Source organism: Hordeum vulgare, chromosome 4H (assembly GCF_904849725.1).
Source record: "Hordeum vulgare subsp. vulgare chromosome 4H, MorexV3_pseudomolecules_assembly, whole genome shotgun sequence".
In the NCBI taxonomy this organism is placed as follows: Eukaryota; Viridiplantae; Streptophyta; class Magnoliopsida; order Poales; family Poaceae; genus Hordeum; species Hordeum vulgare.
Window position 1 is genome coordinate 558,900,227 of NC_058521.1, and position 12,191 is coordinate 558,912,417.

General features: G+C 41.2%; 1 protein-coding gene and 1 long non-coding RNA gene across 3 annotated transcripts; both read left to right on the forward strand.

The window, feature by feature from the left end:
- Positions 1 to 3,552: 3,552 nt before the first annotated feature.
- LOC123449506 (transcription factor MTB1-like) lies at positions 3,553 to 6,694 on the forward strand. The gene is made up of 2 exons (XM_045126752.1): positions 3,553 to 3,661; positions 4,710 to 6,694. Exon 2 carries the CDS (start codon positions 4,721 to 4,723, stop codon positions 6,515 to 6,517), a length of 1,797 nt encoding a protein of 598 aa, XP_044982687.1. The 5' UTR covers positions 3,553 to 3,661; positions 4,710 to 4,720; the 3' UTR covers positions 6,518 to 6,694.
- Positions 6,695 to 7,190: 496 nt separating this feature from the next.
- Positions 7,191 to 10,494, forward strand: LOC123449507. Of its 2 annotated transcripts, XR_006632018.1 has the most exons (4): positions 7,191 to 7,351; positions 7,596 to 7,649; positions 9,518 to 9,649; positions 10,055 to 10,494. It is a non-coding gene; the product is annotated as an uncharacterized LOC123449507 (long non-coding RNA). The 2 variants fall into 2 exon arrangements; XR_006632017.1 differs by lacking the exon at positions 7,596 to 7,649 and having other exon boundaries at positions 7,193 to 7,351.
- The last annotated feature ends 1,697 nt before the right edge of the window (positions 10,495 to 12,191 follow it).

Genomic DNA, 12,191 nt, shown 5'->3' on the forward strand with positions numbered 1-12,191 from the left:
CTCGGCCGACCCCCTTGAGGGTCCTTGGACCCCAAGGCAAGGCCTCCTCCCTCCCACCTATATATACGGAGGTTTTAGGGCTGATTTGAGACGACTTTTCCACGGCAGCCCGACCACATACCTCCACGGTTTTTCCTCTAGATCGCGTTTCTGCGGAGCTCGGGCGGAGCCCTGCTGAGACAAGGTCATCACCAACCTCCGGAGCGCCGTCACGCTGCCGGAGAACTCTTCTACCTCTCCGTCTCTCTTGCTGGATCAAGAAGGCCGAGATCATCGTCGAGCTGTACGTGTGCTGAACGAGGAGGTGCCGTCCGTTCGGTACTAGATCGTGGGACTGATCGCGGGATTGTTCGCGGGGCGGATCGAGGGACGTGAGGACGTTCCACTACATCAACCGCGTTCTCTAACGCTTCTGCTGTACGATCTACAAGGGTATGTAGATCACTCATCCCCTCTCGTAGATGGACATCACCATGACAGGTCTTCGTGCGCGTAGGAAATTTTTTGTTTCCCATGCGACGTTCCCCAACATTAGGGAGCAATGTTTATCATGTGTTGTCAACATCATACTTGTGGTGATGACTCTATTTCTCTCAAAAACTTTTACTACTCAAGCATAGTCTCTCTTAGTTTAGTTCCTTTAATTTGTTGTCTTTTATTTCTTATTTGTAGTTTAGATAAACACTATCCTTTTATTTGTCTTCCTAGCAACTTACTAAGGTAGGCTATTTTCAGACTACGGTTTGGATGCATACATAACTACATAAGTGATAGTGTGGTTGCGGGGTTTGTAATTAATTCTCATTTGCTTCATGTGGATTCAACACTTCACTTATCACAAAAGTGCTACAATAGACGTGTGCACTTGCAGGTCATCATTATCAAACTTCAATTGCACGATGCTTTCATTGATTAATTCCATGTTTTATAGATTCATTATAAGCAAGGTTGCCACATAATTGAGAAAGATGATGTCCATTGGTTCCGACAGGCGACAACTATCTAGGTTGTAGGGCCTATCGGAGAAGACATTTACAAGAGAAGAGTGGGCATGTATTGATTTGCATTGACAGATCTTGCATTCTACCCCCCTCCCCTCCCCCCCCCCAAAAAAAATTGGAAGATCAATTATATATGTTATCTCATTAGTAAATGAATTTTTATAAATCTTTTTTTCTTCCACAATTACATGTTAAATGCATATATTCACGAATTGTACATGCTCACAGAATTTTTTAAATATAAACGTTGTTCTTTTTTCAAAATGGATATGTGTGCAAGAAAAATTATCCACGCAATCATTCTTGATACCAAGGTCATGCATATATAATTAGTGAATTATATTTTTTAGCTCAATTTTTTCTCCATAATATACCAACAACAAAAATAAAAAAAGTGCATTTAAAAAATCAGTAGGTGTAACATATTATATTGAGGGGCATAATTGAATTAAGAGTTCATATCATAAACACTTATAAAGTATATGCATTATAACCCGTAGCAACGCACGGGCGTTCTACTACTTTTCAAAAATAAATGAGGTCTCAGACCAGGAGACGCGACGAGCGAGAAAAGCCCGAGAGATAGAGAAAAACCAGAATTGCACGAATCTTATTATAGTGATCAGACAGTCAAAAAAAGGATGAAAGTCAATTGATTTTATCCAACTGGAAATTAGAAATTCTGTATTTTTATACAATTATTATTATCACTCTTAAAAATATCTATCGGAGTTGCCCTTGAGATGGGCTATTGTTATTTTGCTGCCCCATCTCTTTTGCCTTAGCTAGCCTCGCAAGAAGTGTTGTGCTTAATAGCGGCATCTTCTATTTCAAAATCACTAATTAATGAGATTTTTTTTTGTAAAGGTCAATCTTTTTTTTTCCAGGTTGCCACAAGTGTTGCTATGTGACTTGTCGCAACCTGTGAGTTTTTCTTTTTTCCATAGATTTATTTATTCAAAATGTTTTCTTTCAAACCGGTCTCTAAATCTTGAACCGTTTTCACTATTAGATTTCTCGTATCGAGATCTTCAAAACTAAATCTTATTTTGATAAATTTCAATAAAATTTCTTTCTCAAGAAAAAAAGAGACAAAAAACACCGAATTGGGAGCACGTTTTCCCTTTTTGAGAGGCACGACCATATCCCTCGCGTAAGAAATTCCATGCCACCACGACAAGTAAATCCGTGCCACTCCTGATAGAAAAAACGCGTTTATTTTTTTTACGAAAGGCATGGCGGTGCCTTTCACGAAAGCAAATTTATGTCTTCACAAGAAGTAATTTATGCCTCTGATAAAAAAAAGAAAACACGTTGTTTCCCTTTTCGATCGTGCCTCTAAAGAAAGCGAATCCATACCTCTACGAGAAGTAAATTTGTGTCTCTCATAGAAGGAAAAAGAAAGGAGACATATATTTCCCTTTTGTGAGAGACACGGCTGCTTCCGGATGAAGGAAAAATAGTGCGTTTTTCTGCGTCATTCTTTTGATTTTTGCTGGGTCCAAAACATAAGAAAGCAGGTAAAAATAAAAAATAGCCCCCAAAGCATCTAAAAGAATGCGTGCAGAAAAATAAAAAATAAATTTTGCATTGAACGTTTAAAACATGACACGTGATGACGGCTGAGAGCGTGCCAAACCACCCCGAATGAACAGTTGCTCCCGTCCTATTTTGTACCGTTACAGACCATTTTGCAAACGGACGTCTGAAGCACACCTCCCTCCTTGTAGATAGGGATCCGTTTAACTTTTTCTTTCTTGATAAGTAAAAAGCTGCGACCGTTGGGGTTCAAAATAATGACCTCTCTATTCAGAGCAAAGCACACTAACCAGTAGGCCATCTCGATTGATTGTGCCAAATCACATTTCTCCCTTTTATCCTCTACACTCCACCGAACTTTTCTGTTATTTTTTCCTGGAACAAAGTTGTTCAGTTTTTTTTTCTTTTTCTCTTTCTAAACGCATGAACTTTTTATTCAAATTCATGATATTTAAAAAAAACCAATAAATTTTCTTCAAGATCGATGATTATATATTTGAAATCGGTGAACCATCTTTAAATCCGATGAATATTTTTTTTAAAGCGATGAACTTTTAGAATCAAAGAACTTTTTACAAATTTGATGAACTTTTTTTTCAAGTTCATGAGCTTGTTTTCAAAATCCTTTTTTTTGTGAATTCACGACTTTTTCGTTTTCTTATTGTTAAATGCGATGGAGCAGCGAACCATCAGCGTCGGCGCGCCTGAAGCGCCGAAGAAGTCGGCTCCAAAAAAATAATAATAAAAAAAGCGCTGAAGAGGAGCTCCCCTCACTCCCTCATCAGCGGCACGTCAGGTCAGACGGTGAGAGGAGCCGGTTCCTTCGCCGTACCTTTTCTTTCCTCTTCCCCTCGCCAGTCCCGACTCCCGACTCCTGACCTACCAATCTCGACCTACATCACTACAGCTAGCGTGCGTCTTCCACCGCGTGGCCGCGTGGCCTACAACAAGCCGCCGCCGCCGTGCCGTGCCGTGCCCATACCCCACGGCCGCCGGCTGACGCTGACGCCCCCCCTCAAACCTCTCCACCTTCGCCGTTCCCGTTCATGTTCATAGCGTCCCTGTCCCTGCTTGTCCCTCCCCCGCCCGCAAGCCGCAACCTTTGGCCACTGGATTTAAAGGTATGAGCTTGTTCCCATCCACTGATTAGTCCCCACTGACGTCCACAATTTCTTGGTGTGCCGGTGCACCATCCAGATCCAGATCCGCTGTAGATCCAGTGCCTTACCGATCGCCATTTCTATTACTTAATAATAAAGTAATAAAATATGCAGCAGCCTTTAGTTTGATCTTGTGATGCCAAGCATTCGGAAAAAAATGTTTTAAGCTGCTAATGGCTTCATCCTGAAGGTGGAGACGACATGATAAGCTGTTCGTTTGCATGCGCTTTATTATCATAAAATAAGCATAGCTAGAATGGTACTCCCTCCGTTCCTAAATGTAAGACTTTTTAGAGATTTCACTATATGCTAGATACGGAGCAAAATGAGTGAATCTACATCTTAAAATATGACTACATACATCCGTATGTAGTTCATAGGGGAATCTCTAAAAGGTCTTATATTTAGGAACGGAGGGAGTACTATTCGGATTATGACTGTAAGATTATTGCAGTTCCTGCCACAAGAATCCCCTGTTTTTCTCAGTAGTAAGTAGTTACTGGACACATTTCACCTTTTCCATAAATGGTAAAATTGAAAGTTGGTACTCCCTCCGTTCCTAAATATAAGTCTTTTTAGATATTCCACTAGGAGACTACATACGGATGCGTATGTAGTCTCCTAGTGGAATATCTAAAAAGACTTATATTTAGGAACGGAGGGAGTACAACACTAGGCTTGTTGCATGTTGCTTGGAATTTGGGTGGTCCTGTGCGACTTTCTTTATCAAAAGTGAGTGGTTTTTTTCTCGAAATCAAAGGAAATACACTCATCTTTTGGGGAGATACGCTTTTACGTCGTAGCATGCGACACCACCACACAATTTGACCACTTTGCATCAGATGTGCATCTCTCTGCTCCTGGCCACGATGACATCGGGGCTGATGTGGCAGTGATTACCGGCGTAGGGCGCTAGCTCGCACGCTTGTGCAATCCTCCTTGTTTTGCATTCTCCTTTTTATATGTGGTTATTTTGTTCATGTGACCTGACTCCTACCATTTTGAACAGGTAGTGTACTGATGAAGACAGAGATCGAGGAGGAAGTCACCAAAGGGTCCTGGACTGAGGAGGACAAATCCCTTTGTGCTTCTGTGCTGGGCTTAGATGCCTTCACATATCTGACAAAAGGTGGAGGCGCCATATCTGAAAATCTTGTAGCAGCGTCTGTGTTGGTGGGCTTGCAAAATAAACTCCAGGACCTGGTTGAAGCTGATGGTCAAAGCCTTTGCTGGAACTACGCCATCTTCTGGCAACTCTCCCGCACCAGATCCGGTGAACTTGTCCTTGGCTGGGGTGACGGGTCTTGCCGTGAACCCCATGATAATGAGATGAACTCGACTACTCGTGGCGATATTCATGATGCATCTTCACTGAGCCAACAAAGGATGCGTAAGCGAGTGTTGGAGCGACTGCATACAGCATTTGCTGGGGCTGATGAGGAGGATGATGCTCTCAGAATTGACCAGGTGACTGACACTGAGTTATTCTTCCTAGCATCTATGTACTTTGCATTTCCACGACATGTAGGTGGCCCTGGGCAAGTGTTTGCAACAGGTGCACCCCTTTGGATTCCTAACAATCCGCACAAGGTTTCCCCCTCGAATTATTGCTATCGTGGATTCCTTGCAAGTGCAGCAGGATTTAGGACTATTGTGCTACTGCCATTCGAAGCTGGTGTACTTGAATTAGGCTCAATGCAGAATGTGCTCGAGAGTGCTGAAGCTCTGGAAACCATAAGGTCTGTGTTTCTAGGGGAAAGCAGGAAGAAGGCAGCATCTGGGAAGCATGATGAGAATGGTTCTGCTCAAATATCACCCGGGTTGGCTAAGATTTTCGGGAAGGATTTGAATCTGAGCCGACCTTTAGTCAACACAGGAGCAGTTCCATTAAAGATGAGCGAAAGGCCATGGGATATGCAGAAGAATTGTGGTGGTGAGAGCCTGTTACTCCCCAATGTCCGGAAAGGTTTGCAGAACTTCACATGGAGTCAGGCTCGAGGCCTGAATTCTCATCACCAGAAATTTGGCAATGGTATTCTAGTTGTGAAAAGTGAGACTTCACAACGTAGCAATGGGGCTGCACATAGCCCTGGAGTGAGCCCATTTCAGCTTCAGAATTCACAGCAGATACTGACACAGCCACCACCTCAGTCACAGACACCAAGGCATATAGATTTTAGTGTAGGGTCTAGTTCAAAATCTGGTGTTTTGACTTCACAAGCAGCTCTGTTGGGTGGGGAGAATGGCAGTGTCGATGGCTTGTGTAAGGACCAAGTGCCCCCTGCAATGGAGGGCCAGCAACCAAGAAAGAGGGGAAGAAAACCAGCAAATGGGAGAGTAGAGGCACTCAACCATGTTGAGGCTGAGCGCCAAAGGAGGGAAAAACTCAACCAGAGGTTCTATGCACTGAGAGCTGTTGTTCCCAATATCTCAAAAATGGACAAAGCATCACTCCTGGGAGATGCCATAACGCACATCACTGATCTCCAGAAGAAGCTCAAAGAGATGGAGTCAGAGAGAGACATGTTCTTGGAGTCTGGTATGCCAGACCGCATGGTCCGAACACCTAGGCCAGAAGTAGATATCCAGGTGGTGCAAGATGAGGTTCTTGTTCGTGTAATGTCACCTATGGACAACTATCCAGTAAAGAATGTGTTCCAAGCTTTTGAAGAGGCAGAAGTCAAAGTGGGCGAATCAAAGATCACATCCAACAATGGGACAGTTGTGCATTCCTTCGTTATCAAGTCCCCTGGCTCTGAACAGCAAACAAGGGAGAAATTGATTGCCGCGATGTCTCGTGCTATGAGCTCCATGTAGAATTGATTGATAACTTAATGCATTAGATGTCAGATTGCTTTTCTGGCTGTGAACAGGTAGCAATGGTAGGACTCCTCAGTGTCCATGTAATTGCTACATGACCACAGAAAGCTCAGATTCTGACTTTGCAGAATAATCTGTATGTGCAAATTACTGCCGTAAATCTTTAACCGTCTATCCTGTGGTCAGTTCAGTTTTGATGTTTATTGGTTATAGTTACAATGTATTCTAGCTATTTATTATGAACCAAAATAAACGATACTTCAGCTCCACGGTGGAAGAGGGAAAAAAACAATTTAGTTGAGAGGTTTCGGCATCCCAGTATGCTGAAGGTGATCGGGAGTTGTGTGTTTTCTCAAGCAAAGTCATACAACTGTGCATTTTCCTTGTCTTGTTAAACCACCAGGTATGGAGGTGACGCAAGCAGGACCCCTATGGGTTTGGCTGACTTTCACCTTCTGAATTTTCTTTTCAACAAGTCCTAACCATATCCAACAAGACCTCCGGTTATGTTGAAAGCTGAAAAACATCAGCTCATGTGGCTTGCCTTATCCAATTTGTACCCATCTTATGTTCACGCTTTCTTCCATCGAGGCTTCAATAACACTACCAATTTGTGCATTTTGCTTGGTGAGCTGAGTCCTGCCATTACTTGGAGTCAAGCAAGGTATTTTTATTTTCTATGCTTGAATGTTATATGTATCTTAAATACCCATGGTGCAGGCTTGTGATGGTTAGCCAAAGCCATATTGGTGAGTGGCAAAATGCTTATGCAATTTCTTACTTTTATGTAGGTGGGCAAAACTGAATGTGTGGATTGATTAGGTGCTAGAGGTGAGGTCTCATCACTTTGTTTGTTCTATTCACTTTGTTTGTTCTATTCACTTAAACAACCATGCAATAGTAGACATATGGATTATCAGCAACCAAGCACATCATTCTTCTGGACTGGTGGAAAGTATTTATGTATGGTTTGCTTTATTTCTATTAGTATTAGTATATACGGAGTATTAGAAGCCAGTATGCCTATAACTTTCACTAAACATACGAATTTGATTTTTGTATATGTTGAACACAGATATGCCTTTGAGGCCAAGATCAAGCAATGAGATCCTCCCCTTTAATTACCAGTGTACGTAGGTGGTGCTGTCGTACTCTGTTCTTAGATTACAAGCAACCTAGTTTGTATTTTAACCTTCATGTTTCATGCCACCATATCTCTACATGTGCATAAATTCCTATTGTTTTATTACAAAAACGAGGGGTGGCAGCAGCCAAATGGAAATGATGTAAATTTCATTCTGCACTGATAGCTGCCATAGTGCCATGAAGTACTGTTCCACGTCATTCACAAGAGTCATAGCTTTCCATCATTACTATCATAGTTTGTCCACTTCAACTTATGATTCTTGTAGTTTCCCTCAAATTCTCCCTTAAGGTTACTGCCATCCATTGATCGAGTGAAAGCTAGACGTTGCCCATATGGATAACTGCTTGTATGGACAACTGTATACACGAAACTACAATGAGAATAATTCGTCCCAAGTCAGTACGATATTACTAAAGGTGATCTGTGCGCCTTGCCGTGCCGCTTTTCATTGCGGGCCACTCTTTTTTCCCCTGGTTTTGGTTGAAGTTGTTCCTGTTAGATTTAGCCATGATAGTGGGAGTGGTTGGCGGCAATACTCATGTGTCATCATATGAAGCGAAATCAATGCTCCTACTTATGACATTGACTGACAAAACTCTGAGAGCATGATATATTCTTTTATTCAAATAGAATTTCTTTTTGAAACGTTCAAATAGAATATCAAACATGGGTTCTGTTTCTTGAATATTGCACTGTAGTGTTCTCGGCAGAAAGGTTTTTTATTGCATTACAGTAGACAAAGGAAGAAACCCTTGCCTGATCATCACCGGTGTCCAACAACAAATTAACTGTAGAAACAGAAGACATGATACAAACAAAGCAATAGTAAACCGACCAAGTTGGAATAGGGTGAGATACGTGCGGAATTATTCTTTATCTGCCACAACAAACAGATTTATATGAATAGGTAAAACCAACCTGGAAGGCTGCGCTTGCCATAATACATTTATCTTCGATGAAGCTATAACAGGGATGAAAATCTTCTGGGCAGCACAATTGGAACATGGTTCCTGCCTGAGTACCACAATACTTACAGTATACCTGAGAGCTATGATGAACACAATTCTCAATGCTTACGACACTATGATAAAAACTACTTACAAAGTTCACCACCTATCAGCCCTGTAAGTAACTGAAGTGGAGGTTATTCACATTTTGCCTACAGCGCAAGAAAAAAATGAAAGAAAATGCTAGTCATAGAGTGGTATGAACCTACAACCAAGACAGTTAACTGCAAGTAAATTGAGAAAAAAAGAAGCAATCACGGTCAGTTCACCATTTCCATCTTCCCATGAAGAATGGAAGTATGTACTAGTGTTAAGATTAGAAACCCTTCCAGACTCATCAAAATCTCTTCACTTTCACTCCAGCTCTAGGTTTGAGAACAAAGTGTTCTTAAAAGTTAGCACTCGCTCCTCCGTAACTTAATATAAGACATTTTTTGACACTGTCATAGTGTCAAAAAACGTCTTGTATTCCTCTAAAAAAATGTCTTGTATTAAGTTATGGAGGGAGTATTTTGTAATACTATGAAACATCATTGAAAGCAATTCAGCATGGCCTGGTAATATTACATTGGTATAGCGAATGAATCTGCAACTTGCTTCTTCCTTAAGTCTCCATGGCTTAATCTTTTAGGGGATGTTTGGCACTCATGAATTTCATTGATATTTTGAGAATTTCCCTGCAAAAAAGTTCAGTTATGTGCTTTGATTTTTTGCACTTGCCTCCCACTTCCAATTTATCTTGTTATGTTTAAGATATTTTTAACAACAACAACCTTTCACACTCCCAGCTAGCCCTGGAATTGAAACTGACATTTTTTATGTTACTTCACTCTGGTGAAGCAGGAGATGGCCTGGCTGGCATGAAGCAAGGGGGATCTAAACATTTGGTATGTTGAGCAGCAAAATGTCCAAGGTGCATATAGTTGTACAGAAGAGGTGAAGGAAGAAGTGAAGTGCATCATGGCCATCACAGAGGTAACACCTATCATTTATCTATGTTCAGAATATGATGGAAATTCCAAACTACTTGCATTATAAAAGTGTACATGAAATGCACCCACGGAATATTCATCTTTTACCCTGGCAAATAAACTCCAATCAGCATATAAGCCATCACGAGTCCTTTGCGCGTTTACTGAAATTTATTGATGGGTGTGCATCTGCACAGGCTGATACAGAGGCAAGGCCATCTTATAGTCATATACTCCCTCCGTCTCAAAATAAATGTCTCAAGTTTGTATTAGCTTTAGTACAAAATTGCACTAAACTTGAGACATTTATTTTGGGACGGAGGGAGTATTAAGGGACGATGCGGCATGAGTGATTAACCATCTGAAGACGTGCAGCTAACTCGATCCATTTTATGTGGTTGATCAATAGAACAGGAATTCTCGTGGCAGTGTCGAGTGGGGCGGCGGGATGATCTGGCCATGCACGATGAAGGGTAACTTAGTCATTTTATGAAGGATATTTTGGGCAGGGGAAATATCTTCGAGCATGCTGTGGATGCTGTTTCTTTTTCGCTTGGTCGTATTAGATGTCATGCTATGGTTCGGTTTGCTTATGAAGAAGCTGCTGCGAAGGTTGTTTCTCTTTCGTTCAGTTGTATTAAGATGTCGTCCGGGCTACATCATGGCATGCATGGCTGCTGATTTAAGAAACATCTAGTTTCGGTGATTTTAATTAATCATGCTATTGATCTTAATTGTAGGCACTTTACCAGCTTAGTAGATCCTGTCTGATGGGAGTGCCACTCAAACTTGCATTGCTTTGTAAGGACAACCACAATCTTGACTGGTGAATGCCACTATTTGCATCCATGCGCAAGTGTTACAATGTTCTTGATTTTTTTTTGCGGGGATGTTCTTCTTGATCTCTATGTCTGTGAAACCTCATTTAAGTCACTTTGATCGAATTGCTCAGATCAGGTATGCCCCCCTGTTGGGAACAAACCTCCTAAATCACACTGCATCATATGTGTTGGGGCTTTGATTCGTCTCTAGACATTACAGAGACAATTAATCATCTTGTGCTTACATATATGAATGTAACTTCACAATTACATTTTCATCTAATGACTGATCAGTGAATGCTGATCCAGTGCACTCTAGAAAAGCATTTTACCGGGGTGGAACAAGTGAAAACTCTGATTAATCCAGATAAACACGGGTCAGTGTAATGTTCGATCATCCTTCATGTTTATTTATTCATGGGCATGTAGGTGAGCTTACTTTAGATTCAGTGCCTGGCATTATTTTGATGCTGCACTGAAAGAAAAACCAGATCCTACATGGGAGGCAACACCTTAACTGTCACGGAATGGCTTGAATTTCCAAAAAACATCAGGAAGCAGGCCATATAAAAGAACAACTGTCTTTGTACACACACGTCCGTCCTCTACTTAATTCTGGACAACTTCTGTTCTCTGAGACTCGCCCACTTGTTTAATATTATTATATGTTCTAATGTATTGAAGTTTTCATGTGTATTTGCTAGCAGATGGTGACCAGAGAACTTTGCTAATTTGAGGGGCCATGTGCAAATAAAATATGGAAAACACTATCATTCAGCCGGTTGATGCACATGCGAGCATCCGCAGCTTGCCTAACCGTCTGATCAGTTCGGTCTAGCCGGTTGATGCACATGCGAGCATCCGCAGCTTGCCTAACCGTCTGATCAATTCTGACCGAACGTTCACGCTTTTCATAAATCAGTCCCGCACAATCAGTTTTTAACTGTAATAAAGGTATTGTTTCAGTAGATTTCTGCACCACATGACTAGTTTCAGATTCGGTGGTGAATTTTTTTTCTTTTGCAATTGGGTTCTTGTTTCAAAAGGTTTTTAGAACACATCTTTTGTTTCACAAAGAAAAAAATGGTTTGATGGTCAAGTTTTTTTTTTTTCGTAACAGGGTTTTGTTTCAGAAACATAGTCCGAGTTGCAACACTGGAGGAGTGCCCGACATTAGAGAGTGAGTGATCAGACATTGTAACATGAGTCATATTTCAGAAACATAACTTTAGTTATAGAAAACGACGAAGGAGCGACTGGTGTGAGAGGTTGTCATCGTCGTGAAAATTTTCTGTAACAAGACCTATTTTGTGGAAGTTTTGGCAACGCCAACTTTGTTGTGATGGTGGAAGACATAGCATGACTGCACGATTATGCCATATCCGACGGCTATAACCTGGCCGATCCTTTAAAAAGATCATCCGACGGATGCGTAGCACTGCCCATAAAGTATGTCCACCATATTTTATTTATTTTGCCTTTTCATGGTATGCGCGTTCTCTTCTCCGAGAGCAATTTGCATTTGAATTGATTCAAATCCCAAAAAATCATGTCTTTGAAATCAGTAGTCTGCGTTGCAGGTGGCTTGAACCATATTACCTCTTTTGTGGCGAGATTTCTGAAAATAAAAATTATGGATTTGTATTTTGAAACAATTTTCAAACATGCGTGAAACTTCACTAATCATGTGTAGAAACATGTATCGTGTTTCAAAGTTCACATTAC